General features: G+C 38.2%; 2 protein-coding genes and 1 pseudogene across 2 annotated transcripts in view; all 3 read left to right on the plus strand.

Moving 5' to 3' along the window:
* The window catches only part of LOC144976387 (protein IMPACT-like), a 39,199-nt gene that overhangs the window by 4,194 nt on the left and 22,474 nt on the right, over positions 1–12,531 (plus strand). The window contains exons 4-6 of the mRNA XM_078920652.1: positions 693–755; positions 1,198–1,274; positions 1,995–2,147. Coding sequence (XP_078776778.1) covers positions 693–755; positions 1,198–1,274; positions 1,995–2,147 — 293 coding nt within the window. The remainder of the gene's footprint in view (positions 1–692; positions 756–1,197; positions 1,275–1,994; positions 2,148–12,531) is intronic.
* Positions 2,720–6,176, plus strand: LOC144976386 (uncharacterized). The gene is given in 2 exon segments (XM_078920651.1): positions 2,720–3,817; positions 3,820–6,176. Coding segments are annotated over 2 exon segments (3,000 nt in total). The 5' UTR covers positions 2,720–2,817; the 3' UTR covers positions 5,820–6,176.
* Positions 8,361–12,531, plus strand: part of LOC144976109 (uncharacterized) — a 9,338-nt pseudogene continuing 5,167 nt past the window's right edge.

A 12,531-nucleotide genomic window follows, 5' to 3' on the forward strand; every position in this document is an offset into this window, starting at 1 on the left:
TTAAATTGGACTTCAATCTGCTAACATGTCCTCTTTGTCATATAATCAGTACCCAGTACTGAATGTTTTTATCAAATCGTCCTGTTTAATCGAGTACTTGTTACTTTGGCTTTTGAAGTAGATCATCATGTTGATCATCTGACTATAGAAAACATTGTCTTTAACGTGTTCCTTCCTTGAAAGATAATCAAAGTAATGTGATACAATCTAAATATCATGATACTCTTATTAATCTTTTTTTACTTTTTTTCCCTTCACAATTATTTCTTGCTTTTTGCATGTACTTAATGCCAAATTTTAAAAAATTGGAATTTTAAAAAGCATTTGGCATCAAAAACTTGGTTTAGCATTTTTAAAAAAATATTTTTTTTTAGCATAAAAAAACGCCACTCCAGTTTTGCATATTTAAAAACTGGCAGGAATTGATGAAAATTTATTAACTCAAGACATATACTCTGGTAGTGGAAAAATAAAATAAAATTTTCTATCCCTTTTATGGATGTTGTAGCAGCAACTGTGATGCCTGACTGGACAAATTTTGCATTTTTGCAGACCTTCCAGCATTTTTCATGACCTGTTTGGCATTATTTTTATAATATTTAGCAACCCAGCTCTCATAAGAATACTAGGCAAACAAAATACTATAGAAAGGTTTGTGTTTCATTCTTTATGTTATGTTTTAATTTCCAAAGTGCGAGCTGGCTTCGGGGAGATGAGCGAATCAACATACAGAACAAGCTAGATGACATATACTGGTACGTGCAAGGCACCGTTGATTTCGTGTGCTAAGGCTGTTGTTGTCAACTGTAAACAGTAATTCATGTACAAAGATGGATATAATAACTTAATGAAAAGAAAAAAGAAGAAATTACCAAACATGGAATGTTTCAGGCTCAAAACCCTTTTTCAGCCAATAGGTTAAACAGAAAAAACATTAATAGACACTTGGAATATGGACAGACGGCAGATGAGTATAAGGCATGGCTTGATGGCAAGTAAAAAGCCAAATTGTGACAAGGGCGCGCACGTGTGTATGTGTCAGTATGTGTATATTTTCATGTGTGTGTGCATGTGTTTGTACTTATGTGCGTTTGTATGTATGTACTTGTGCCTATGTGTGTTATCATAATTTATGATCATTTCCATTCAGGATCAATAAAGTATATCTTATCTTATTGATATTTTCCCTTTGTCCAGTGATAACATTGGTGAGGATATAATCTATCTGTGGGTTGAAGCGATTCGAGAATTTTTGCAAACTAAAGCTGATAGGGGTAAGTACTGACATCTATTTTCACATCCATGATTTGTTTTGTTTTTTTGTTTTCTTCTTCTTCTTCTTCTTCTTCTTCTTCTTCTTCTTCTTCTTCTTCTTCTTCTTCTTCTTCTTCTTCTTCTTCTTCTTCTTCTTCTTCTTCTTCTTCTTCTTCTTCTTCTTCTTCTTCTTCTTCTTCTTCTTCTTTCTTCTTCTTCTTCTTCTTCTTCTTCTTCTTCTTCTTCTTCTTCTTCTTCTTCTTCTTCTTCTTCTTCTTCTTCTTCTTCTTCTTCTTCTTCTTCTTCTTCTCTTCTTCTCTTCTTCTCCTCCTCCTCTTCCTCCTCCTCCTCCTCTCCTCCTCCTCCTCCTCCTTCTTCTTCTTCTTCTTCTTCTTCTTCTTCTTCTTCTTCTTCTTCTTCTTCTTCTTCTTCTTCTTCTTCTTCTTCTTCTTCTTCTTCTTCTTCTTCTTTTTTTTCTTCTTCGACTGGGTAGGCTGATTTTAGGGGGATAATTTTTTTCTTGTATTTTTCTGTCTCCTTTGCCTGTCACATTCACAAATTATCTCACTTTGGATACCATCTATCAAGTTTGAAACGGGTAGATTAGAAAAAAGAAAATTAATATCTTGTTCCATGTTGACACATTACCATTTTGAATCAATTGTGTCACATATGAGCTACAACTGTTGCATGTGCCTTTATAATTCTGACACTAAAATCATCCTTATTTCTGTTTCCAGATAATGAACCCGATGCAAGCTTACAGGACAGCGTTCATCAATCAGAAGAATCAGACGGTGATGAAGACGATGAGTTTGATGTCAGTCAGCTTGGTGATTTTGTCTATGAAAAATTTGAGCCTAAAACCTGCCAAGGTGGTGCTGCTTCAGCAGGTAATTTTGAAATATTTTTTGTTTGTTTGTTTTTGAGTAAAATTGAAGTTAAGTTTTCAACAAAAAATGTTTGTATTTTTGTTTGTTTATTGCTGATTTGAAAATATTAATGGCCTCGTACACAAACTGTGTGGCTATGTGATCTTGTGGTATTATTCATATTGGAAGGTCCTAGGTTCAAATCCTGCTCTAAACACCGCATAGTTGAATCCATGGAAACAGTTCTTTACTCATATTCTCTCACCATATTCAGGTATAAAATGAGTACCTGGCCATTAACAGCATTGTCTCTGTAAGAAAAAAAAGTATTATCATCATATCTCGTCCTATAAAGTGTTGCTGTTGGCTAGGGACCCCGTGTAAAGTGTTTTGAGCATGTTTAGTGGATACTGCTCTATATAAATGCTCAAGTTTGTTGTTGTTGTTGTTTTTTTTTTCCTCAAGAAAATGAGGTTTCTAACTTTAAGCCAAGATCACTCTTCAACTCATAATTTATCATGGCTATTAATATTGAACTCCGCCATTGCCGGTCCCAAGCCCGGATGAGAAAGGAGGATGGTTAGGCGTAGGGCCAGCAACTCCACCCTGGAAAACACAAGCCGCTACAGAAACGTCGACGAAAGAAAACCCAATTACTACTGTTCTGGGAGAGGAAGGGTCTTTGCGACACATGACGCTTTGCAGTGAAAGCCGAGAGGAAGCTACAAGGCCGACTGTCCTTCTTTCGACCAGAACCATCAACGTCGGAACATGGAATGTGAGGACCATGTATGAGACGGGAAAAACCAACCAAGTAGCAGCAGAAATGAAAAGCTACAACCTCACACTGCTTGGAATCAGTGAGACCCGTTGGACCCAGTCAGGGCAGAAGAAACTGATCACAGGAGAGCTCTTACTGTATTCCGGGCACGAAGAAGAGAACGCTCCACACACAGAAGGTGTGGCACTCATGCTGTCAAAATCTGCACAGCAGGCCCTGTTAGGATGGGAAGCACACGGACCGCGAATTATTGGAGCTTCCTTCAGAACAAAAGTGAAGAAGATCACAATGAATATAATACAGTGTTATGCACCAACAAATGAACATGACGAAGAGGTAAAAGACAGGTTTTACAACAGATTGCAGAATGTCCTGGCCAAGTATCCAGAGAAAGATGTGAACATTCTCATGGGTGACATTAACGCAAAGATAGGGACAGATAATACAGGGTTCGAGGAAGTGATGGGAAAACATGGACTGGGAGTAATGAACGAGAATGGGGAGAAATTTGCAGACTTCTGTGCTATGAATAACCTGATCATTGGAGGTAGCACTTTCCCCCACAGAAGAATACATAAGGCTACATGGGTATCACCCGACCTTGTTACCGAAAACCAAATTGACCACATCTGCATAGCTAAGAAATTCAGAAGGTCCCTGATGGATGTACGGGTGAAAAGAGGAGCAGACGTTGCATCGGACCACCACCTGGTTGTAGCAAGGCTGAAATTAAAACTGAAGAGAAATTGGATGGAAGCAACGAAAAGAGAGAAGTACAATGTCAATTTGTTGAAAGATCCAGATACCCGAGGAAAATTCAGCCTGACTCTCACCAATATGTATAAAGTATTAAAAGATCAGTTTTTGGAAGAGAGCAGTGTGGAAGATGATTGGCAGAAAGTGAAAGAAGGACACAAACAACCTGTCAGGAAGTGCTTGGGCCGATGAGACACCACCATAAGGAATGGATTTCAGCCAAAACACTGCAAAAGATCCAGACAAGGAAGCAAAAGAAGGCAGTCATAAACAATTGCCGGACAAGAGCCACAAAGGCAAAGGCACAGAAAGACTTCATAGAAGCCAACAGAGAAGTTAAGAGGAGTGCAAGAACAGATAAGCGCAAATACATTGACAGCCTGGCGGAAGAAGCAGAGAAAGCAGCAGCCAGCAACAACATGAAACAGCTGTATGACATATCAAAGAAACTGTCGGGGAAAAACAATAGGCCCGAGCGACCAGTCAAAGACAAAGAAGGAAACACCATCCTGGGAAAGGAACAGCAACTAAATAGATGGGCTCTTCACTTTGAAGAGCTTCTGAACAGACCAGCTCCGTCGAACGCCCTAAACATCAACCCAGCTGATACAGACCTTGACATCAACTGTAGACACCCGACTAAAGAGGAGATCAGGAACGCTATCAAACTATTGAAGAATGGCAAGGCAGCTGGGCCAGACAACATTCCCGCAGAAGCTTTAAAGACGGACTTAAAAACGACCACAGAAATGCTTTATCCTCTCTTCAAGAAGATCTGGGAGGAGGAAGAAGTACCAACAGAGTGGAAGGAAGGGTACCTCGTCAAACTGCCTAAGAAAGGCGACCTCAGCAATTGCAACAACTACCGAGGAATAACGCTTCTGTCAGTGCCAGGAAAAGTCTTTAATAGAATAATCTTGGAGAGAATTAAAAGTGCTGTTGACCCCCTCCTTCGCGACCAACAGGCTGGCTTCCGCAGGAATAGATCATGTGTCGACCAAATTGCAACCCTACGCATCATAATTGAGCAATCATTGGAGTGGAATTCCCCGTTGTACATCAACTTCGTTGATTATGAAAAAGCGTTTGACAGCGTGGACCGAGAAACCTTATGGAAAATACTCCGCCACTATGGGGTTCCAACAAAAATAGTCAGCCTGATCCAAAGTTCCTACGAGGGAGTGACCTGTCGAGTAATCCATGGGGGACAACTGACAGATAGCTTCAATGTGAACACTGGAGTCAGACAGGGATGTCTTCTGTCACCCTTTCTCTTCCTTTTGGCGATTGACTGGACAATGAGGTCAGCAGTGGCAGGTAGGAGAAATGGGATTCAGTGGACATTGTTCGACCAGCTCGACGATTTGGACTTTGCAGATGACTTGGCCTTGCTGTCCCACAATCACCAACAAATGCAGGACAAGACAACAGAGATAACAGCAAAGTCATCACAAATCGGACTCAGGGCCCATGAGGGTAAAACAAAGGTCCTCAAAATAAACACCAATAGTAAAGAACCAATCAAACTGCACGAGAGCGAACTGGATGAGGTTGACCACTTCACGTATTTAGGCAGCATATTAGATAAACAGGGTGGCACAGATGCAGACGTAAAGGCAAGAATTGGCAAGGCGAGGGTAGCATACTTGCAGCTTAAAAACATCTGGAGCTCCAAGGTGGTGTCAACCCGAACCAAAATAAGACTCTTCAATTCAAATGTCAAGTCAGTCCTTTTGTATGGAGCGGAGACCTGGAGGACCACGAAGACCACCACCGGAAAAGTACAGACCTTCATCAATAGCTGCCTCAGAAGGATCCTCAAGATTCACTGGCCAGACAGGATCAACAACGCAGACCTGTGGCAGAGAACATCTCAAATGCCAGCAGAAGACGAAATCAGACGCCGCCGATGGAGATGGATTGGGCACACCCTGAGGAAGCCAACCAATAACACCGCTAGGCAGGCGCTGAGATGGAACCCCCAGGGAAAACGGAAGAGAGGGCGGCCTAGAAACACCTGGCAGCGAGACCTGGAGGCGGACATGAAGAGGATGGGACACACCTGGGGAGAGTTGGAGAAGATGGCCCAGGACAGAGGAAGATGGAGGACTGTTGTCGATGGCCTATGCTCCACTAGGAGTGACGGGCATAAGTAAGTAAGTATTAATATTGGATAAAAATAGACATAATATGGACATTGTGCAAGGTAGAATTTCATGTTTTCTTGTTTGTTTTTAAAATTTTTTTTTTTTATTGTTGATGGTTTTTTTCATCCTTGCTTTGCAGAAGTTTGTCCTGACATAATTCATGGGAAACCATCACAGACCGTAAGAGTACATTCCAGCCTCATTTAGCCAGAGTCACTCATAAGTCTCAGGTATAAAAAATCTCATTTTCTTTTCACTTTTCCTATTCCTTTTCCTTATCTCCCATTTTATCATTGAAGTTTGTCTGATATACCTCATTTGCATGTCTCTTTCATCCCTTTTTTTTCTCTTTCATCTTCTTTTTTCCTCTTTATCTTTTTTTTTCTCCTCTTTCATCTCCTTTTTTCTCCTCTTTCGTCTTTTTTTTCTCCTCTTTCATCTCCTTTTTTCCTCCTCTTTCATCTCTTTTTTTCTCCTCTTTCGTCTTTTTTTTCTCCTCTATCTTTTTTCCTCCTCTTTCATCTCCTTTTTTCCTCCTCTTTCATCTCCTTTTTTCCTCCTCTTTCATCTCCTTTTTTCCTCCTCTTTCATCTCCTTTTTTCCTCCTCTTTCATCTCCTTTTTTCCTCCTCTCTCTCTCTCTCTCTCTCTCTCTCTCTCTCTCTCTCTCTCTCTCTCTCTCTCTCTCTCTCTCTCTCTCTCTATCTCTCTCTCCTCAAATAAATACTAGAAATAACATAAGCCATGGTCTCACGGGACTGATTGATAATAATTTAGCAGGCATTTTTCGTGTCATTTGTATGGGTTGTAGACACAAAATTACACTTTGGAAAAGTTCCAAATGATCACCATTATGTATATTTTAAAACAAAATTATAGTTGACCCTAGCCATACAGCTCTAAAACTATACAAGTTAGAACTCTTCTGATGTCTTCATCATATTTTCGGATAATTTTTCCATAAAATTGCCAAGTTTTGATATCTAATTCCACGTATTAAACGAGATACAGCCACAAACCAGAATAAAACGCAGAAAAAGTATCCCAATATTCCCGTATTTTTTTTCTCTTAGTGAGTCATCCAAATAAATGTAACCTTTGAAACTGCATAACTTTTTTATATATTAATGGATTTTCAAAATTCAAAAAGATTTTTACTCAGCGGAGATAGGGCTTTGATTTAAGAGTAGTATTTCCTACAAAAATAGAAAACAATTTTCATAGTCATTGCTACTCTATCTCTCTCTCTCTCTCTCTCTCTTTCTTTCCTCTCTCTCTCTCTCTCTCTCTCTCTCTCTCTCTCTGTGTCTCTCTCTCTCTCCCCTCCCCTCTCTTTCTCTCTCTCTCTCCCCCCCCTCGCTCTCTCTCTCTCTCTCTCTCTCTCTCTCTCTCTCTCTCTCTCTCTCTTTCTTCCCTCCCCCCGTCTCTCTCTCTATCTCCCTGTTTCTCTCTCAAAACTGTTACTGTTACAGATGGGTTTAGTCATGGTGCAACATCAGGAAGATTGTCAATAATGTCCACAATAGCCTGGTCTACAAAATACATAATCATAAATCAAAGGCACAACCAATGTAAGTAAGTAAGCTTCGTAGTCTGAATGACGCTTGCTGAGAATTGAGCGATTCAGTCACAAATTTTTAAAAACCTTGCTGAGTATAGCTGCTCTCTCCGTCCATGTTGTTAAATGTTTCCATTGGTCAAGGTCCTGGGCCAGAGTTTTGAGGCTGTCAAAATCTTGTTGTGACTTTAGTGACTGCAGTTTTTTCTTACTTCCTCAGGGATTAATTCAGCCATACCTGAATCTAGAAATTTTTTTATATGTAGAGAGATCCTGGCTCAGGGTAGTTACTATTTGTTTCCATATTGGAAATATTCTGACATTTTGATTGTTTTATATTCTAAATTTAACATTCTTTGCCACATCACTGGTGGGCGTTCCTTTCGCTGCTGGCCTTGGGGGTTCCAGTCAAGAGCAGACCTCGTGATGGATGGTTCTCTTCTCAGGGTGTGTCCAATCAATTTCCACTATATATATATATATATATATATATATATATATATATATATGTATTAATACCGGATAGGGAGACTTTTGGTACCCCTATTAGTTCATTTTACAGTACTTTACCAATAGGGAGACCAAAATCCGGTCCCCCTATTGATTTGACCTCTAGCACATTCACTTTTCTATTTTTAGTTTAAGGTTGTCAACCCAACCGTCAAGGATATATAATTGTAAATCATAGTATTGAAGTTATTTGTTAAACACCACAGTAAGAAGAGTTATGCCTAAATTTTCACGTTGGTCAATAAGGTGACCGCCTGAAAAAAGTACAATAGGGGTACCAGTGTTTTCATCGATATATTTCAATAGTGAGGCAATATATCTTTCCGAAATTTTCTCTAAAATTCTAGAGCATTATATGGATTTTTATAGTAATGAAAACCTAATATAAAATTGTGTGAAAGTTGATGAACTGAGGAATGAACAAGATATACGAATTATAATCTATTTTTAGAAACAGATTTATCGAATCTTGGTCCGGATTCTTATCTTGGTGATAAGAGACAAGCAAACATAGTAACTCTTTTTTTCGTGAAACGTATGTTTAGTCAATTTCGCGCATAAAGAGGCACTCGGCACTCACTCACTCTGCAAGTCGGTAGTAGGTGGTTATCAGTTATCAGCTCGGCCTTTAGTTCTTAGTCAAACGCTTCATCAAACCCATTATTGAGTAGCATGTTGATGCCTGATGCCAGTTGAAGCCATCTCGACGTCGTGAAATGGAGCATCTTCTGTCATAGCAGTAGAATCGTCAGATGCCGCATTTAAATCCTCCATTCCAGGCGTTGCTGTTGCCATATCGATCTTCGAAATGATTTGGTCTAGACGTCAAGTTGACTCGTTCTATGTCTGAAGAGATTTTAAAGTGCAATACCTAACATTATAACTTGATCTACAAAAGAGTCTTTTTAAATGAACCGCTGTGTTTCTATATTTTTCAAGAACCAAGGATATCTGATAACCACTGACTACTGACTTACAAAGAGAGTGGCCGACGGACGTCCTCTCTATAGCCGCAAGTATTTTTTCGTCACTTGCTGAGTTCCAAACTAGACGTCTATGGCATCGTGGGGTAAATTGATGCTGGAGGCATCATTGAAGAGACACCGAGATAATTATAATGGTAAGTTATTGGCCATTCTTATTACATCACAGTTGATTTAAGATTTTCAATAGGGTAGACATCACACACCGATTGATGATTGTCACTTGTCAGTCAGTCATTTGGAAGTGGAGTCAGATAATTCGGGAACTTCTGTAGACTGTAGATTCACACTAGTGAGTAAGATCTGTCGTTTACTACTAATACTACTACTACTACCACTACTACTTTTAGTTTTAGCGCTATCCAACTCAACACTTCTCGTGTTTATTTTATTTTGGCAAAACTAGAATGGATTTTTGAAAAGAATATAAAATAATTTAAACTTAAACCTGTCTTTGCATCTTGCTTTATGCATACAGTATGCCATATCACAGCCATCACAAAATCATAGTTTAATGTTGAGAATATGCTATTTCTTTTGTAACTTCAGATCAGAGAGATTTGAGCTTTAAAAATCCTGAAAAATGTCTTGCTGTCAATCCAGACAACCCTTTTGATGTGATCTATGATGTTAATGGTAAGAATGTAATTTGATGAGGAAATGAATAACATTGAGGTACACATAGTTTGCTTTTTTTTTTTTTTTTTTTTGAGTCATGATGTGTAATACTATTACAGTCCACTCCGGATAATTGCAACTCATTTAATCGCAACTTTCGGTTAATCACAATATTTCCTAAGCAATGGAAATAATTCTATATAAAAGTCACTGGTTAATTGCAACAAACTTCGGTTTTTTAAAAAGTGGTAAATTCAAGAAATCAAACAGTATATCATGATTAAATTTCATCATGGATGAAATCGTGACAGGTTGAAGAATCGAGAGTGAGCAGGATTTAATGCTACAGTAGTGTGTCACCACTCTGTTAGAGTCGAAAGAGGGCGGGGCTCTGCAGTATGGGTTTGTGACGTCATCGGTGGCCATTAAATAGAAGAGGGGTGGGGCTGGTCATAATCTTGACAACAGGTTATAAATGACAGTTATAAAGAGAGACTGAGCGATATCCTTTGTTTTAGGATTAACAACTGTGCATTGTGACCAATGAGTTTGGTGAGAGCTTATTGTCTCTCATTAAGGCTAATCTCTTTAACTCTGACAAATGTTGAATTGTTGAGAAAAAAGATTGAAACTTCTTCCAATCTGAATAAGATATCGGCTTGCTTCATAGCTGCTTTTGGTTGACAAATCTACACGGGGCTGCCATATGGTTTTTGTTTCAATCAAATTGCTCTATATGTGGTTGACTAAGAATATTATTTACTGGTTTGAGTTGACAATAAATGTGTAAAATGTTGAAATAGTGGACAGGAAACTGAATTTCGGTTAATCCCAACATTTTCGATGATCCCAAGGTATTGCGATTATCCTAAGTGGACTGTACCTGAATCTTGAACGAAAAACTATCATATGGATATGATTATAGACAGATTGGTTTCTGGAATTATATTTCCGTCCTCCCTTGCCAACTCTGACGTTCTTGAAATTTAAAAGAAAATAGCCAGAAGGTTTCGGACTTAATTTTCTTTTTTTTCCAAAGGACAATAGTCATAAGGTAAATAATTTTTAAAAAATCCTTTTACAGCATAAGATGGCATGATTTTTTGTTTAAGAGTTTAGAGAAAAACTTGCACATGATAGTCTTCAGCTTTTTTTTGTTGTTTTTATTTTCTATATAGACTCCAACTCAGAGCCTGAAAGTGATGCAGAACAAAGTTCCATATCACATGATTCATTTGTGGTAAGTATGTACATTAAAATAAAATCATAACATTTGTATAGCGTTTATCCACAGTTGGCACCATGCTCAAAATGCTTCACATCACCATTTTGTGGTGGACAAAACACATTTGCCACAAAAGATGAGACCTGCAGTCTGTTAGGCGCAATACAATATTTCAGGACAAGGACAACACTGTTTTACACCAGTGAGATCTCCTAGTTTTTTGTTGTTAAAAATTTTTCTTTGCAGTGGACTTCGCCAACAATAACACTATTTTAAACCTTCCTCGTTATATTTTGAAGTGATATTCATTGATGAGCCATTCACATTTGAAGTCGTTTGTTTTTTATTTGACAAAATGTGAAAATGATGCGTTTCCAGGAAAAATTAAAATAGCTTCTGTTGGGATTATACTTTTGATCTCGCATTTTGTCCAAATTCTCTTGCATCGTAATGTTTATCAACTTTTTTTGTTAACTATATTGCAGTTGCAAGGTTAGGAAGTTCATATTGTTGCAATGACAACCGTTTATATGTCCAGAATCGTAGTGATATAAAAAATTGTTTTGTAGTTGTTGGTCCTGGTGTAGGATTTAAAGAGTTGGTTAAAAACGGTTTACTGAAACCCTGGTTGGTGTATCTATATTTATCCAAGCACAGTTGAACATATTAAATACTTAGACAATATGTCTGCCTTTCTCAACTCTTTTTTATTATACTTGCATTATTAACCAGCTAATTGTTTAGTTGGATTATTAAACAATGGCTCTTCATGTTTATTGTCAACATGAATAAATTGATTGATCTGTCATCTTTTCCACAAAATATACAGGGTCCCGATTTTGTTGCTGACTCCGAGTCTGATTCCTCTACGTACTCTGTGAGGTACCCAATGCTGAGTACATCATTGTCTCTGGAACCTAGTGCTCATTCCCCAACTCAGTCAGAGCCTCATCCACAACTATCACAGACTGAACCTCGTTGCCAGTCTGGGACCCAGGTTCAACCCGAATGCTATACACTTGCAAACCAACGTGTTACGTGCAATGGTGAGTCATTTTTTTGTCATTCTTCTCCTTTGATATTTGTGGGATCAATTTTAATTTACCCATTCCTTTTAAAAGAAAACTTCCACCCCCTCCATGGTGCTGCATTTGTGTTATTGCATTTTTTTCTGTTTTGGCAGTGCTGCGTCGCAAAATACGCTACCATTTACATAACAAGCACAAATCCAAATTTGATAGGGTGGACATCTTAGAATCTGAAACCCCAATGTGTGAGTGATATCAGTGAAACCAGCCATAAAAATGTTCATGTTTATTTTATTGGGGTTTTTTTTGTCTGTAATAGACTTAAATTGCTTGTATTGTAAGTGTTAAAATGGTTTTTTTTGTTACAACCCATCTATATATTAAAACTGTTTCTTTGTATTTCTATGATGCTTAAGGCTTTTTTTCACAGACCAGCTGGAAACTTAACGAGAATCAGAGTAGATAACATTTTTATTAATCTTGCAACCTAAACAGTATATGATGATTGGGAGCATTTAAAGAAAAGCACATTTTCTTTTTAATTTGTCGGTACTAAAATTATACTTTGATAATGTCTGCTGTGCTACAAACCCTTTTGACTTCCAGGTTCAATATTTTTCTTTATTCTAAAATTCTTGGGTGTCCTTTCAATGACAACTGAGATCATTAAAATTCAGCTCACAACATGATGTGTGTAGATTTGATGAAAACATATGTTCGAGTTGAGAAGCAGTGTTCACGAACTTGCTGATCGTTTTTACTAGCATTTATTTTCCTAACTTACCTGTGTCAATTAACAA

The sequence above is a fragment of the Berghia stephanieae genome, chromosome 7 (genome assembly GCF_034508935.2).
Source record: "Berghia stephanieae isolate SIO BIC M18660-M18661 chromosome 7, UCSD_Bste_1.3, whole genome shotgun sequence".
NCBI classification, from domain to species: Eukaryota; Metazoa; Mollusca; class Gastropoda; order Nudibranchia; family Aeolidiidae; genus Berghia; species Berghia stephanieae.